The sequence below is a fragment of the Triturus cristatus genome, chromosome 1_2 (genome assembly GCF_964204655.1).
Source record: "Triturus cristatus chromosome 1_2, aTriCri1.1, whole genome shotgun sequence".
In the NCBI taxonomy this organism is placed as follows: Eukaryota; Metazoa; Chordata; class Amphibia; order Caudata; family Salamandridae; genus Triturus; species Triturus cristatus.
Window position 1 is genome coordinate 909823850 of NC_140580.1, and position 15844 is coordinate 909839693.

Consider the following 15844-nt stretch of genomic DNA (forward strand, 5'->3'; position numbering starts at 1 on the left):
TCAAAGAAGCAGGATGCACAGCACATGCTGCAGTGCAAAGAAGCAGGATGCACAGCACCTGCTTCAGTGCAAAGAATCAGGATGCACAGCACCTGCTTCAGTGAAAAGAAGCAGGATGCAGAACACATGCTACAGTGCAAAGAAGCAGGATGCACAGCACATGCTTCAGAGCACAGAAGCAGGATGCACAGTCCCTGCTTCAGTGCAAAGAAGCAGGATGCACAGTACCTGCTTCGGTGCAAAGAAGCAGGATGCACAGTCCCTGCTTCGGTGCAAAGAAGCAGGATGCTCAGCGCATGCTTCAGAGCACAGAAGCAGGATGCACAGTCCCTGCTTCAGTGCAAAGAAGCAGGATGCACAGTACCTGCTTCGGTGCAAAGAAGCATGATGCACAGTACCTGCTTCGGTGCAAAGAAGCAGGATGCACAGCACATGCTTCAGAGCAAAGAAGCAGGATGCACAGCACCTGCTTCGGTGCAAAGAAGCAGGATGCACAGTACCTGCTTCGGTGCAAAGAAGCAGGATGCACAGCACAAGCTACAATGCAAAGAAGCAGGATGCACAGCATGCTACAGTGCATAGAAACAGGATGCACAGCACATGCTTCAGTGAAAATAAACAAGATGCACAGCACATGCTTCAGTGCAAATAAACAGGATGCACAGCACATGCTTCAGTGCAAATAAACAGGATGCACAGCACATGCTTTAGTGCACATAAACAGGATGCACAGCACATGCTTCAGAGCACAGAAGCAGGATGCACAGTCCCTGCTTCAGTGCAAAGAAGCAGAATGCACAGTACCTGCTTCGGTGCAAAGAAGCAGGATGCACAGTCCCTGCTTCGGTGCAAAGAAGCAGGATGCTCAGCACATGCTTCAGAGCACAGAAGCAGGATGCACAGTCCCTGCTTCAGTGCAAAGAAGCAGGATGCACAGTACCTGCTTCGGTGCAAAGAAGCATGATGCACAGTACCTGCTTCGGTGCAAAGAAGCAGGATGCACAGCACATGCTTCAGAGCAAAGAAGCAGGTTGCACAGCACAAGCTACAATGCAAAGAAGCAGGATGCACAGCATGCTACAGTGCATAGAAACAGGATGCACAGCACATGCTTCAGTGAAAATAAACAAGATGCACAGCACATGCTTCAGTGCAAATAAACAGGATGCACAGCACATGCTTTAGTGCACATAAACAGGATGCACAGCACATGCTTCAGTTCAAAGAAGCAGAATGCACAGCACATGCTACAGTGCAAAGAAGCATGAAGACGGTGCCTGCCACATACAAGGAAATATAAGGAATCTGACCACAGCTTCTGGTCAACTTCCCCCAATGCAAGAAAGCAGGGAACAGGGCACCTGCTACAAATAAAGGAAGCAACGAACAGAGCATCTTCTACCATGCAAGGAAACATCGAACACTGCACCTAGTGCAATGCAAGGAAGCTGGGAGCACAGTACCTGGTGTGATGCAAGGAGGTAGGAAACACAGTCCTTGATGTAAAGCACGGAAGCAGAGAGCACATCACCCGCTACGATGCAAGCAACCAAGGAACATTTCTTCAAATGCACAGCCCCGGCTCCAATTCAAAGAAGCAAGGAGCATAACTCCTATCACATTCCAAAAATGAGGGAGCAATGCATCTAATAAATTCAATGATACAAGGATCAAAGCTTCTCCTGCAATGCAATGAAACAGGGGTACCTGCTACGACACAAGAAAGCAGGAAACATCACCTGCTTCAGCCAAACGCAAGAAAGAATGGAAAGCATAACATTCACCTGCCAAATGCAAGTAAGTACGGAGCAGAGCCCCTGTCACAATGCAGGAGAGAAGCACATCTCGCGCACCTGCCGCATGCACGGAAACGCAGAGCACTTATCACAATGCAGGAGAGAAGCACACCTGTCAATGCAAGGAAGCACTGAGAGGAGGATCTATCACAATGCAGGTGAGAAACACATCTCACACCTGTCAAATGCAAGGAAGCACTGAGAGGAGTATCTATCACAATGCAGGAGAGCAGCACATCTCACACACCTGTCAAATGCAAGGAAGCATGGAACAGAGCATCTATCACAATGCAGGTGAGAAACACATCTCACATACCTGTCAAATGCAAGCAAGCACGCAGCAGAGCATCTATCACAATGCAGGAGAGCAGCACATCTCACACACCTGTCAAATGCAAGGAAGCACTGAGAGGAGCATCTATCACAATGCAGGTGAGAAACACATCTCACGCCTGTCAAATGCAAGCTAGCAATGAGGAGCATTTATCACAATGCAGGAGAGCAGCACATCTCACACACCTGTCAAATGCAAGGAAGCACGGAGAGGAGCATCTATCACAATGCAGGTGAGAAACACATCTCAAATACCTGTCAAATACAAGCAACCACGCAGCAGAGCATCTATCACAATGCAGGAGAGCAGCACATCTCACACACCTGTCAAATGCAAGGAAGCATGGAGCAGAGCATCTATCACAATGCAGGAGAGCAGCACATCTCACACACCTGTCAAATGCAAGGAAGCACTGAGCAGAGCATCTATCACAATGCAGGAGAGAAGAACATCTCACACACCTGTCAAATGCAGGGAAGCACGGAGCAGAGCATCTATCACAATGCAGGAGAGAAGCACATCTCATGCACCTGCCACATGCACGGAAACGCAGAGCACCTATCACAATGCAGGAGAGAAGCACATCTCATGCACCTGCCACATGCACGGAAACGCAGAGCACCTATCACAATGCAGGAGAGAAGCACATCTCACGCACCGGCCACATGCACGGAAACGCAGAGCACCTATCACAATGCAGGAGAGAAGCACATCTCACACACCTGTCAAATGCAAGGAAGCACTGAGAGGAGCATCTATCACAATGCAGGTGAGAAACACATCTCACACCTGTCAAATGCAAGCAAGCAATGAGAGGAGCATTTATCACAATGCAGGAGAGCAGCACATCTCACACACCTGTCAAACGCAAGGAAGCATGGAGCAGAGCATCTATCACAATGTAGGTGAGAAACACATCTCACATACCTGTCAAATGCAAGCAAGCACGCAGCAGAGCATCTATCACAATGCAGGAGAGCAGCACATCTCACACACCTGTCAAATGCAAGGAAGCATGGAGCAGAGCATCTATCACAATGCAGGAGAGAAGCACATCTCACACACATGTCAAAGGCAAGGAAGCACTGAGAGGAGCATCTATCACAATGCAAGAGAGAATCACATCTCACACACCTGTCAAATGCAAGGAAGCACTGAGAGGAGCATCTATCACAATGCAGGTGAGAAGCACATCTCACACACCTGTCAAATGCAAGGAAGCACTGAGAGGAGCATCTATCACAATGCAAGAGAGAATCACATCTCACACACCTGTCAAATGCAAGGAAGCACTGAGAGGAGCATCTATCACAATGCAGGAGAGAAGCACATCTCACACACCTGTTCAATGCAAGCACGGAGCAGAGCATCTATCACAAAGCAGGACAGAAGCACATCTCACACACCTGTCAAAGGTAAGGAAGCACGGAGCATAGCCTCTATCACAATGCAGGACAGAAGCACATCTCACACCTGGCGAGCGCAAGAAAGCACGAGAGGAGCATTTATCACAATTCAGGAAAGAAGTAAATCACACACACCTGTCAAATGCCAGGAAGCACTGAGCGGAACATCTATCACAATGCAAGAGAAAATCACATCTCACACACCTGTCAAATGCAAGGAAGCACTGAGAGGAGCATCTATCACAATACAGGTGAGAAGCACATCTCTCACACTTGTCAAAGGCAAGGAAGCACTGAGAGGAGCATCTATCACAATACAGGTGAGAAGCACATCTCTCACACTTGTCAAAGGCAAGGAAGCACTGAGAGGAGCATCTATCACAATGCAAGAGAGAATCACATCTCACACACCTGTCAAATGCAAGGAAGCACTGAGAGGAGCATCTATCACAATGCAGGAGAGAAGAACATCTCACACCTGTCAAATGCAGGGAAGCACGGAGCAGAGCATCTATCACAATGCAGGAGAGAAGCACATCTCACACACATGTCAAATGCAAAGAAGCACGGAGGAGAGCATCTATCACAATGCAGGTGTGAAGCACATCTCACACACCGGTCATATGCAAGGAAGCACGGAGAGGCCAGGAACATCTATCACAACGCAGGAGAGAAGCACATCTCACACAGGTGTCAAATGCAAGGAAGCATGGAGAGGTCAGGAGCATCTGTCAAGATACAGGAGAGAAGCACATCTCACACACCTGTCAAATGCAAGGAAGCATGGAGATGTCAGGAGCATCTGTCACAAAGCAGGAGAGAAGCACATCTCACACACCTGTTAAAGGCAAGCACGGAGCAGAGCATCTATCACAATGCAGGAGAGAAGCACATCTCACACACCTGTCAAATGCAAGGAAGCACGGAGCAGAGCATCTATGACAATACACGTGAGAAGCACATCACACACCTGTCAAATGCCTGGAAGCACGGAGTGGAGCATCTATCACAATGTAGGAATGAAGCACATCTCACACAGGTGTCAAAGGCAAGGAAGCACAGAGGAGCATGTATCGCAATGCAGGTGAGAAGCACATCTCACACACCTGCCAAATGCAAGGAAGCATGGAGCAGTCAGGAGCATCTGTCACAATGCAGGAGAGAAGCACATCTCGCACACATGTCAAATGCAAGGAAGCACTGAGAGGAGCATCTATCACAATGCAGGTGAGAAGCACATCTCACACACCTGTCAAATGCAAGGAAGCACTGCGAGGAGCATCTATGACAATGCAGGAGAGAAGCACATCTCACACACCTGTTAAATGCAAGCACGGAGCAGAGCATCTATCACAAAGCAGGACAGAAGCACATCTCACACACCTGTCAAAGGTAAGGAAGCACGGAGCATAGCCTCTATCACAATGCAGGACAGAAGCACATCTCACACCTGGCGAGCGCAAGAAAGCACGAGAGGAGCATTTATCACAATTCAGGAAAGAAGTAAATCACACACACCTGTCAAATGCCAGGAAGCACTGAGCAGAACATCTATCACAATGCAAGAGAAAATCACATCTCACACACCTGTCAAATGCAAGGAAGCACTGAGAGGAGCATCTATCACAATACAGGTGAGAAGCACATCTCTCACACTTGTCAAAGGCAAGGAAGCACTGAGAGGAGCATCTATCACAATACAGGTGAGAAGCACATCTCTCACACTTGTCAAAGGCAAGGAAGCACTGAGAGGAGCATCTATCACAATGCAAGAGAGAATCACATCTCACACACCTGTCAAATGCAAGGAAGCACTGAGAGGAGCATCTATCACAATGCAGGAGAGAAGAACATCTCACACACCTGTCAAATGCAGGGAAGCACGGAGCAGAGCATCTATCACAATGCAGGAGAGAACATCTCACACCTGTCAAATGCAGGGAAGCACGGAGCAGAGCATCTATCACAATGCAGGAGAGAAGCACATCTCACACACATGTCAAATGCAAAGAAGCACGGAGGAGAGCATCTATCACAATGCAGGTGAGAAGCACATCTCACACACCGGTCATATGCAAGGAAGCACGGAGAGGTCAGGAACATCTATCACAACGCAGGAGAGAAGCACATCTCACACAGGTGTCAAATGCAAGGAAGCATGGAGAGGTCAGGAGCATCTGTCAAGATACAGGAGAGAAGCACATCTCACACACCTGTCAAATGCAAGGAAGCATGGAGATGTCAGGAGCATCTGTCACAAAGCAGGAGAGAAGCACATCTCACACACCTGTTAAAGGCAAGCACGGAGCAGAGCATCTATCACAATGCAGGAGAGAAGCACATCTCACACACCTGTCAAATGCAAGGAAGCACGGAGCAGAGCATCTATGACAATGCACGTGAGAAGCACATCACACACCTGTCAAATGCCTGGAAGCACGGAGTGGAGCATCTATCACAATGTAGGAATGAAGCACATCTCACACAGGTGTCAAAGGCAAGGAAGCACAGAGGAGCATGTATCACAATGCAGGTGAGAAGCACATCTCACACACCTGCCAAATGCAAGGAAGCATGGAGCAGTCAGGAGCATCTGTCACAATGCAGGAGAGAAGCACATCTCGCACACCTGTCAAATGCAAGGAAGCACTGAGAGGAGCATCTATCACAATGCAGGTGAGAAGCACATCTCACACACCTGTCAAATGCAAGGAAGCACTGCGAGGAGCATCTATGACAATGCAGGAGAGAAGCACATCTCACACACCTGTTAAATGCAAGCACGGAGCAGAGCATCTATCACAAAGCAGGACAGAAGCACATCTCACACACCTGTCAAAGGTAAGGAAGCACGGAGCATAGCCTCTATCACAATGCAGGACAGAAGCACATCTCACACCTGGCGAGCGCAAGAAAGCACGGAGAGGAGCATTTATCACAATTCAGGAAAGAAGTAAATCACACACACCTGTCAAATGCCAGGAAGCACTGAGCGGAACATCTATCACAATGCAAGAGAAAATCACATCTCACACACCTGTCAAATGCAAGGAAGCACTGAGAGGAGCATCTATCACAATACAGGTGAGAAGCACATCTCTCACACTTGTCAAAGGCAAGGAAGCACTGAGAGGAGCATCTATCACAATACAGGTGAGAAGCACATCTCTCACACTTGTCAAAGGCAAGGAAGCACTGAGAGGAGCATCTATCACAATTAAAGAGAGAATCACATCTCACACACCTGTCAAATGCAAGGAAGCACTGAGAGGAGCATCTATCACAATGCAGGAGAGAAGAACATCTCACACACCTGTCAAATGCAGGGAAGCACGGAGCAGAGCATCTATCACAATGCAGGAGAGAACATCTCACACCTGTCAAATGCAGGGAAGCACGGAGCAGAGCATCTATCACAATGCAGGAGAGAAGCACATCTCACACACATGTCAAATGCAAAGAAGCACGGAGGAGAGCATCTATCACAATGCAGGTGAGAAGCACATCTCACACACCGGTCATATGCAAGGAAGCACGGAGAGGTCAGGAACATCTATCACAACGCAGGAGAGAAGCACATCTCACACAGGTGTCAAATGCAAGGAAGCATGGAGAGGTCAGGAGCATCTGTCAAGATACAGGAGAGAAGCACATCTCACACACCTGTCAAATGCAAGGAAGCATGGAGATGTCAGGAGCATCTGTCACAAAGCAGGAGAGAAGCACATCTCACACACCTGTTAAAGGCAAGCACGGAGCAGAGCATCTATCACAATGCAGGAGAGAAGCACATCTCACACACCTGTCAAATGCAAGGAAGCACGGAGCAGAGCATCTATGACAATGCACGTGAGAAGCACATCACACACCTGTCAAATGCCTGGAAGCACGGAGTGGAGCATCTATCACAATGTAGGAATGAAGCACATCTCACACAGGTGTCAAAGGCAAGGAAGCACAGAGGAGCATGTATCACAATGCAGGTGAGAAGCACATCTCACACACCTGCCAAATGCAAGGAAGCATGGAGCAGTCAGGAGCATCTGTCACAATGCAGGAGAGAAGCACATCTCGCACACCTGTCAAATGCAAGGAAGCACTGAGAGGAGCATCTATCACAATGCAGGTGAGAAGCACATCTCACACACCTGTCAAATGCAAGGAAGCACGGAGAGGAGCATTTATCATAATGCAGGAGAGAAGCACATCTCACACAGGTGTCAAAGGCAAGGAAGCACAGAGGAGCATGTATCACAATATAGGTGAGAAGTACATCTCACACACCTGCCAAATGCAAGGCAGCATGGAGAGGAGCATCTATCACAATGCAGGTGAGAAGCACATCTGACACACCTGTCAAATGCAAGGAAGCACGGAGAGGTCAGTGACATCTGTCACAATGCAGGAGAGAAGCACATCTCACACACCTGTCAAATGCAAGGAAGCATGGAGAGCGCACACAAACCCCCCACCCCGCGGATCACACTCACAGGGGACCTATAAACTCTGCCCAGTCACTGTGGCTCACACGAGTTGTTTTAGCCAATCCCAGACTCAAGCAGAGCTCTTGACCTTATGCCAGCATTTCTCGGAGTCCCTCCGACCTCCGATTAGCACACAGACCCCAAAGGCCTCGCCGCCTCCCTCTGCCGGCCGCTCCCGCACCTCTTCTGCCCGCTGTGCGGTTTGACGCCAGATGCTCGCCGCCTTAGGGGCCCCAGCTGGTGAGCGAAGCCTCTGCCTGCATTACCACTGTCAAGCGACCACTTAAACTGCAGCAAAGCGCTCTGAAGTACCCTCTCGCACGCATGTGCAGCTGATGGCACAGGGCTCGGCGAGTCCCGCTGCGGCACGGCTCGCTTCGTGCACGCCCTTTTCACCTATGCAGTCCCCCGACATTTCTTTCTCTACTATACTTGTGTACAACTTGCCAAAGTGCCTGACAGAAAGTGTGCCATTCTGTTGTATATGGAGCTATAAAACATTAATTAGCATAACACATTAATTAGCATAAACCCTCCTGGGGTGCCAGCAGCACGGCATTTTTAATTACTGGGGAAGCGGATTACAGCATGGCACACCACCACACGCGCTCTAAGGCGCCCCGCGGCAGTTTACGGCGCCACACAAAACATCATAAACAAATGGAACCAAAGAGGAGGCGTGACTTTCACGCCCGCAGGGCATAACCTAACTTCAACCCGTGCATCGGAGAGGCTACGGTCAGTTACATAGAGTAGCCGGACAAGCACGTATTGTGGGGGAGGGGGTGGGGGGTGTAGATGAAAGCCAACCCTAACTCCAACCTCATTACCGCCAAAGAATGAAGGGCGGGGCTCAGACTGGAAACACTTTCAAACACGTTTCCCTTTAAGTAACACTTTGTAGTGAAAAGCTCAGCTCATACATCCAGCACTGTGCGGTCCTCTGCACACCAACGAAAGCTCAGGACTTCAGCCGTGTCCGCCCGAGAGGTGCAGGGAAGACAGGACAGACAGAAGGAAGCGGCGTGGAAAAGAAGGGCCTGGGCGGCTGGGGCGTTCTGACACGCCCCAGTAAGAAAGGTGAAACGACGCGCATAACGTGGGTTGGTCCACACAGATGTTTAATCCACGTGCTTTATTTACCCTCCCCCCTCACCCAAACGTTGTGGAAAATGAATTACTTTTCTCCCTCCAGCTTCCCAGAAACTTTACCCACAGAGCGAATATTCTACGAGTCTGTGACGTCCTACAATGTGTCTGGCCAATGGAAACACTGCTCCCCATTGAACACCGCTGGGATTTCTATTCCAGCCACAACACAACAGCCCCCTTCCCTCCAGACTACGATCAAGCAGCAGTGCCCCCCCCCCCCAACCCCCACCCCAAGTACACTACAGACCACTCTCACAACTGGTGCATTTTACTCCCTGTACCATATAGGCTATATTCTCTCCCAGTACACTTTGCAGCCCATGCTCACTCCAAATACCATGCACTGTATTCTCACTACCAGTCCCCTGCAGTAAATGTTCTTTCCCAGCACCCTGCAGTCCATGCTCACTCCTAGTGCCATCCACTGTACACCCCGCAGCCCATGCACGCTCCCAGCACCCTGCAGTAAATGCTCTTTCCCAGCACCCTGCAGTCCATGCTCACTCCTAGTGCCATGCACGGTACACCCCGCAGTCCATGCACGCTCCCAGCACCCTGCAGTCAATGCTCACTCCTAGTGCCATCCACTGTACACCCCGCAGTCCATGCACGCTCCCAGCACCCTGCAGTCAATGCTCACTCCTAGTGCCATCCACTGTACACCCCGCAGTCCATGCACGCTCCCAGCACCCTGCAGTCAATGCTCACTCCTAGTGCCATCCACTGTACACCCCGCAGTCCATGCACGCTCCCAGCACCCTGCAGTCAATGCTCACTCCTAGTGCCATCCACTGTACACCCCGCAGTCCATGCACGCCCCCAGCATCCTGCAGTCAATGCTCACTCCTAGTGCCATCCACTGTACACCCCGCAGCCCATGCACGCTCCCAGCACCCTGCAGTCCATGCACGCTCCCAGCACCCTGCAGTAAATGCTCTTGCCCAGCACCCTGCAGTCCATGCTCACTCCTAGTGCCATGCACGGTACACCCTGCAGTCCATGCACGCTCCCAGCACCCTGCAGTCAATGCTCACTCCTAGTGCCATCCACTGTACACCCCGCAGTCCATGCACGCTCCCAGCACCCTGCAGTTAATGCTCACTCACGGAACTTTGCAGTCCATACTCACTCCTAGTACCATGCACTGTAGTCTCACTCCCAGCACCCTTCAGTCCATGCTCACTCACTGAACTCTGCAGTCCATGCTCACTCCTAGTACCATGCACTGTAGTCTCACTCCCAGCACCCTTCAGTCAATGCTCACTCACTGAACTCTGCAGTCCATGCTCACTCCTAGTACCATGCACTGTAGTCTCACTCCCAGCACTCTTGAGTCCATGCTCAAGCACGGAACTTTGCAGTCCATACTCACTTCTAGTACCATGCACTGTAGTCTCACTCCCAGCACCCTTCAGTCCATGCTCACTCACTGAACTCTGCAGTCCATGCTCACTCCCAGCACCCTACAGTCCATGCTCACTCACTGAACTCTGCAGTCCATGCTCACTCCCAGCACCCTACAGTCCATGCTCACTCCCAGCACCCTACAGTCCATGCTCACTCCCAGCACCCTACAGCCCATGCTCTCTCCCAGCACTCTACAGTCCATGCTCACTCCCAGCACCCTACAGTCCATGCGCACTCCCAGCACCCTACAGTCCATGCTCACTCCCAGCACCCTACAGTCCATGCTCTCTCCCAGCACCCTACAGTTCATGCCCACTCCCAGCACCCTACAGTCCACCTCACTCCCAAGCACCCTACAATCTATGCTCACTCACTGAACTCTGCAGTCCATGCTCACTCCCAGCACCCTACAGTCCATGCTCACTCCCAGCACCCCATGCGTACTCCTAATACCCTGCAATACATCGTCTCTCCCAGCACCCTACAGTTCATGCTCACACCCAGCACCCTACAGTCCATGCTCACTTACAGAACTATGCAGTACACATTCACTCCCAGTACATTACGCACACTCCATTCTTTTCCAGTGGCTTGCAGCTCATGCTCACTCCCAGTACCATGCACTGTATGCTCAGTCTCAGCACCCTGCATTAAATGTTCCCTCCCAGTGCATTGCGCTCCATTCTCTGACTCCAGTAGCTCGCAGCCCATCTTCACTCCCATCTATCTGCGGTCCATGTTATTCCCCCGGCACCTTTCAGTTCCATACTCATTCCCAGTACCCGGCGGTCCATGGTCACCTCCCGACCGCTGTAGCCTGATGCCTCCTAGCCCTCCTACCCACGCCCCCACAGTCACTCCCCGTTCCCCCACACCCCGGTACCCCTGCCCTCGGACACGTACAGTTGGTGAGGAAGAGGAGCACGGCGAAGCCCAGGGTGGCCGTGGCCAGCAGGATGAGGCAGACGTTGCAAGGTATCATGAAGTACCGGACCACCAGGGACACCTTGTGCTGGTACATGCGGTCCCGCTCCGCGGCGGCAGGGGCCCCCGGGGGCTGGCAGCCGGTCATGCCAGCAGCGGCCACCCGTACCTCCCAGTGGCATTGGGTAGCCAGGGGGTCGCGCCTCTCCCAAACACGTGGCGTCCTGACAGGACGAGGACACCTCAAGCCCAGACGCGCATCCTCGCCTCTCCGGAAGATGCTCTACTCGGCGCGGTGCCTGGATACGGGGCACCGGGGCAATCCGGAGCCAAGGGGGCGCGTGGCAGCGCGAGCCCAGGGCGACCTCCCCAGTCCACTCCACGGGAATCAGGCCAGCTCCGGTGCCCTCCGGGGGGGTCGGTGTACTCTGGGAACACAAATCCACGACAGCCACAGACCCAGTGAAACAGGTGCGTGTGATGCTGTGCACCAATCCAAGCAGGTGGCTGTGCAGTTATCCACGAAGGGTGCACACGGTGCTTCCCACAAAGGCAGCGCCTTGGGTGAGTGCACTTGGCGAAGGGGAGGCGCTGTGTACAACTCCAGTCGTGGACGATGAACCCAGTTACCCTGTGCAGAAGCTCCCGTAGTCCAGTCCGGCTTTCTTATGTGAAATTAGTCTGAGAGGAGGCGAGCAGTCTGTGGTCCACACACAGCAGGTGCGTACTCGCCTCTGTGCACTAATTTAGTAAAGTAGCATCGCTCACGGGGCGGTAAGAGGATGCGAAGTGCCTTGAGTACACCCGGCGCTGTGCCGGACAGGTGCACAGGAGAACCCGTGTGCAGGTTAAGTACACCGACGTCTTCCCCTCGGAGTGGCGGGTGCAGCAGCCGTGTTCTTGGGGAGGAGCGGCAGGTGTCTGCCTTTGCTTGGTAGGAGCACAAAGCAAGGTGCAGTTGCACCGGCCCCGAGGTGTATTTGGCACTATGCTCCAATCGGAAATGGATCTTTGTCCTGGGGTGTGCGCAGCGCTGTACAGCCCTCCACTATTCTCGGCGCTACAAATGCATCAGTAACACATGCGAAACCTTCCTCCAACACATACGTTGGGGTTTGAGTGTGGGGACTGGCGGGGTCTCTCGTCAGGATCGAAGAGGTTCTTGCTGATTTTAGGGTGCTTAGAGCCCACTGTGCCTCGTCCGAGCGTGGGGTGCTGGACCTGGCTTCTTCCCCAAGCCTCTTCTCGGCGCCCTCTTTCTGTGCTCCGCGCTGTCCTGCTTTCGCTCGGTGCTTTACTCCCGCAGCCGGCGCTGTACCGTGCGTTGTATGAGATGCAGCTCCTATTCACCCCTCTCAGCAGTAACTTCACTCGGCTCCGGTGCTGCCGCTGTTGCCGGAGGGGGAGGGAGGGCGAGACGGGGAGGATGGGCGAGGGGGAGAGAGGGTGCTCAGATGGGCGGAGAGAGGGAGGGAAGATGGGAGGGGCTAGAGGGAAGGCGGTACAAGTCACAGTGAGAGGTGCGGGGCCCAGGAACAGACTCCACGCCCAGCACCCCGCCAGGAGCACGTTCACCTCTCACTTATCCGGTAATCATGCCGGCCATGTGCCTCTGCCCTTATTAACTGTCCCGCACTCATCCCCAGGGTTAAAGTACCCCATAAACCTGCCCGCGACCTGTGTGCGCTCCGCCACCGCCCCCCCCCCAGACCACTTGCTACCTGCCCCCATTAGACCCACCTACCATCAATCCTGTGAAACCCCTCCCTTGGAATTACTCTTTCACCCCTTAAGAGCAACTCTGCAGTCCCTAGACGGACAACCGTCTCGTGCCTAAGAGACCAGTGACCACTGAGAGAGCCGGAAAGCGACACGAGCGCAAGAACGTATCGGAGAGGAAGAAGGGGCAGGAGGAGGGGTACTGGCGAGAGAGGAGGAGAGAGTTGGAAAGCGCTAGAGAGAATGAGTTCGAGTGGAGGGGCTTCTCCACCACTGGAGCACAGCTCTTCTTGGGGTGCCAGGCAAGACCCACCCCCCCACACACACACACACGGTTCCACATTGAATAGGGCGTCTTCAATCAGAGCTGTCCGGTCGGAGGTGGTCACTCAGTGCTGAAAATGACCTCTCCTGTCCGGTGCCAAAGGGAGATCTGGACCCTGTCCAGTGCTGAAAACCACCTCTCCCACCAGTGTCCAATCACAGAGCTGCCTTTAATGAACACCTACCTCGACCACCTTCATGTATTTGCACACTTTAAAGTCATCCTCCTACAGCGCCCAGAATAACCACCTCTTGGCACGAGAACACGGCACTTTGAAAGCCACAGTGAGTCAGCCACGACTCTCGAGCTCATGTGTAAATGCAAGACAATCATATCATGTAAATCCTCAGGGACAGTGCTAGACTTGCCCCCTCGTTAAGGATAGACGCCGGAGAACCTCTGCTCCCCAGAGCACCCTGGCCTCGCGGAGACGGCACCTTTCATCTTATGAGCGAGGACTACACTCGCTTGAAGGGCGAGCGGGGGCGGCGGAAGGTTACGGAAATATCGCGCACTCCATCCTGCGGCGCTCAAGTGGCCTCGGATTGGCGCCTGGAGTGGAAAGCGAGCGGCAACACACGACGAACAACACTCTGACAAGTGTGGCTGGCTCAGCAAAGCAGGGCACAGCGACATCTCACCACGGGCGTGCGCTAAAACACCACCTAGACCGAGCAGCCGTCCACTCTCAAGCCCCCACCCTCAGGAATATTCTGACATTTATTTTTAGCCAACTCTTCAGTTCGCCCTAATTTTACTTCAGTTTGTTACTACTTTCCACTCCAGTAAACTCTACTTTCATTTAATGAGGCTGTGGAACTTTTGAGACCACTAACCGCATAGTGCAGTGCCTCATCCCTTCCATGGGCTCGCCCTAAAAATGTGTTATTCAGTGTTGGTTCTTTTGCAGCAAATCTATATGCATGTTCTACAAAGCAGACCTTTTGCAAAAATATTGTTTTTTAGAAAGCATTGGATAGCCTCTAACCCGTCCTAGGATGCTTATTTCCGGCCCAGGGAGAACCTGTCTTGGCAGTTCGGGCTGGACTGTTCCCCATGAGGAACAGGGTCAAGACTGATTTGCATATGACCAGGTCTAAACTGGGGTGGCATGGGGAGCAAAAGAATGATGGATTTAACCCAGATCTCTTGACTGGGGGTGCATGTTTTGATTGTTCTGCATTCCGTCCATCAATTGTTTGTCTTTAGCTTCTAACAAGTGTCCATGTTTAATTGCGCTTGTCCCGATGAAGGTTGCCTTAATTTTTTTTCCAGCTGAAACATTGTTGACAATACAGTTTTAAATCTTCCAGGCACAACAGATTGAATACAATATTTGAACTATTGGGAAATGAAAGAAGAATTATAAATATGCTGTGTGCTAGTAAGGGATGCCTAGTGATATATGTATATTCATACACACGTTTAAAATATATGTACATTGTTACATGTTTAAACATGATAGTCATCTGCTGGTTGATGGGGCAAAGGTGTTCAGGCCTTATTTCTCCTTTACTTTACTTTTCAAAAACAACCTGCAGAACAATATTGCACATTACAAACTTACTATGAACAGGTCTCACCTGGAAAGCACTTTAAAATTTGAACCACCTGGTCTGAAAATGAGATGCAACACGTTTGAGAATCTTCCAAACGAAGTCCTCTCTTGATATTAGTGCTACAGACAGAGGGGCTTCCGAAACTTCTGCAGCACAAAGACCGGTGTCTGCTAGGGGGGCCTGAGTTTGCAAGAATAGTTGAAAAATCCGACTGCGGTTGGATCACAACAGTATCCCTAGAAAGCTCTGGTCTCAGTATCCCTAGAAAGCTCTGGTCTCAGTATCCATAGAAAGCTCTGGTCTCAGTGTCCCTAGAAAGCTCTGGTCTCAGTGTCCCTAGAAAGCTCTGGTCTCAGTGTCCCTAGAAAGCTCTGGTCTCAGTATCCCTAGAAAGCTCTGGTCTCAGTATCCCTAGAAAGCTCTGGTCTCAGTATCCCTAGAAAGCTCTGGTCTCAGTATCCCTAGAAAGCTCTGGTCTCAGTATCCCTAGAAAGCTCTGGTCTCAGTATCCATAGAAAGCTCTGGTCTCAGTGTCCCTAGAAAGCTCTGGTCTCAGTGTCCCTAGAAAGCTCTGGTCTCAGTGTCCCTAGAAAGCTCTGGTCTCAGTGTCCCTAGAAAGCTCTGGTCTCAGTGTCCCTAGAAAGCTCTGGTCTCAGTATCCCTAGAAAGCTCTGGTCTCAGTGTCCCTAGAAAGCTCTGGTCTCAGTATCCCTAGAAAGCTCTGGTCTCAGTATCCCT

General features: G+C 51.5%; 1 protein-coding gene across 5 annotated transcripts in view; it reads right to left on the reverse strand.

Moving 5' to 3' along the window:
- Positions 1 to 15844, reverse strand: part of AGRN (agrin) — a 726538-nt gene that overhangs the window by 374711 nt on the left and 335983 nt on the right. The window contains exon 1 of one of the 5 annotated variants that reach the window (XM_085609663.1): positions 11483 to 12866. The exons of the other annotated variants lie outside the window; for them this stretch is intronic. Within the exon in view, the coding sequence (XP_085465789.1) occupies positions 11483 to 11651 (169 nt within the window). The 5' untranslated portion in view covers positions 11652 to 12866. Of the gene's footprint in view, positions 1 to 11482; positions 12867 to 15844 lie in introns of those variants that run through there. 5 annotated transcript variants of the gene reach the window in all.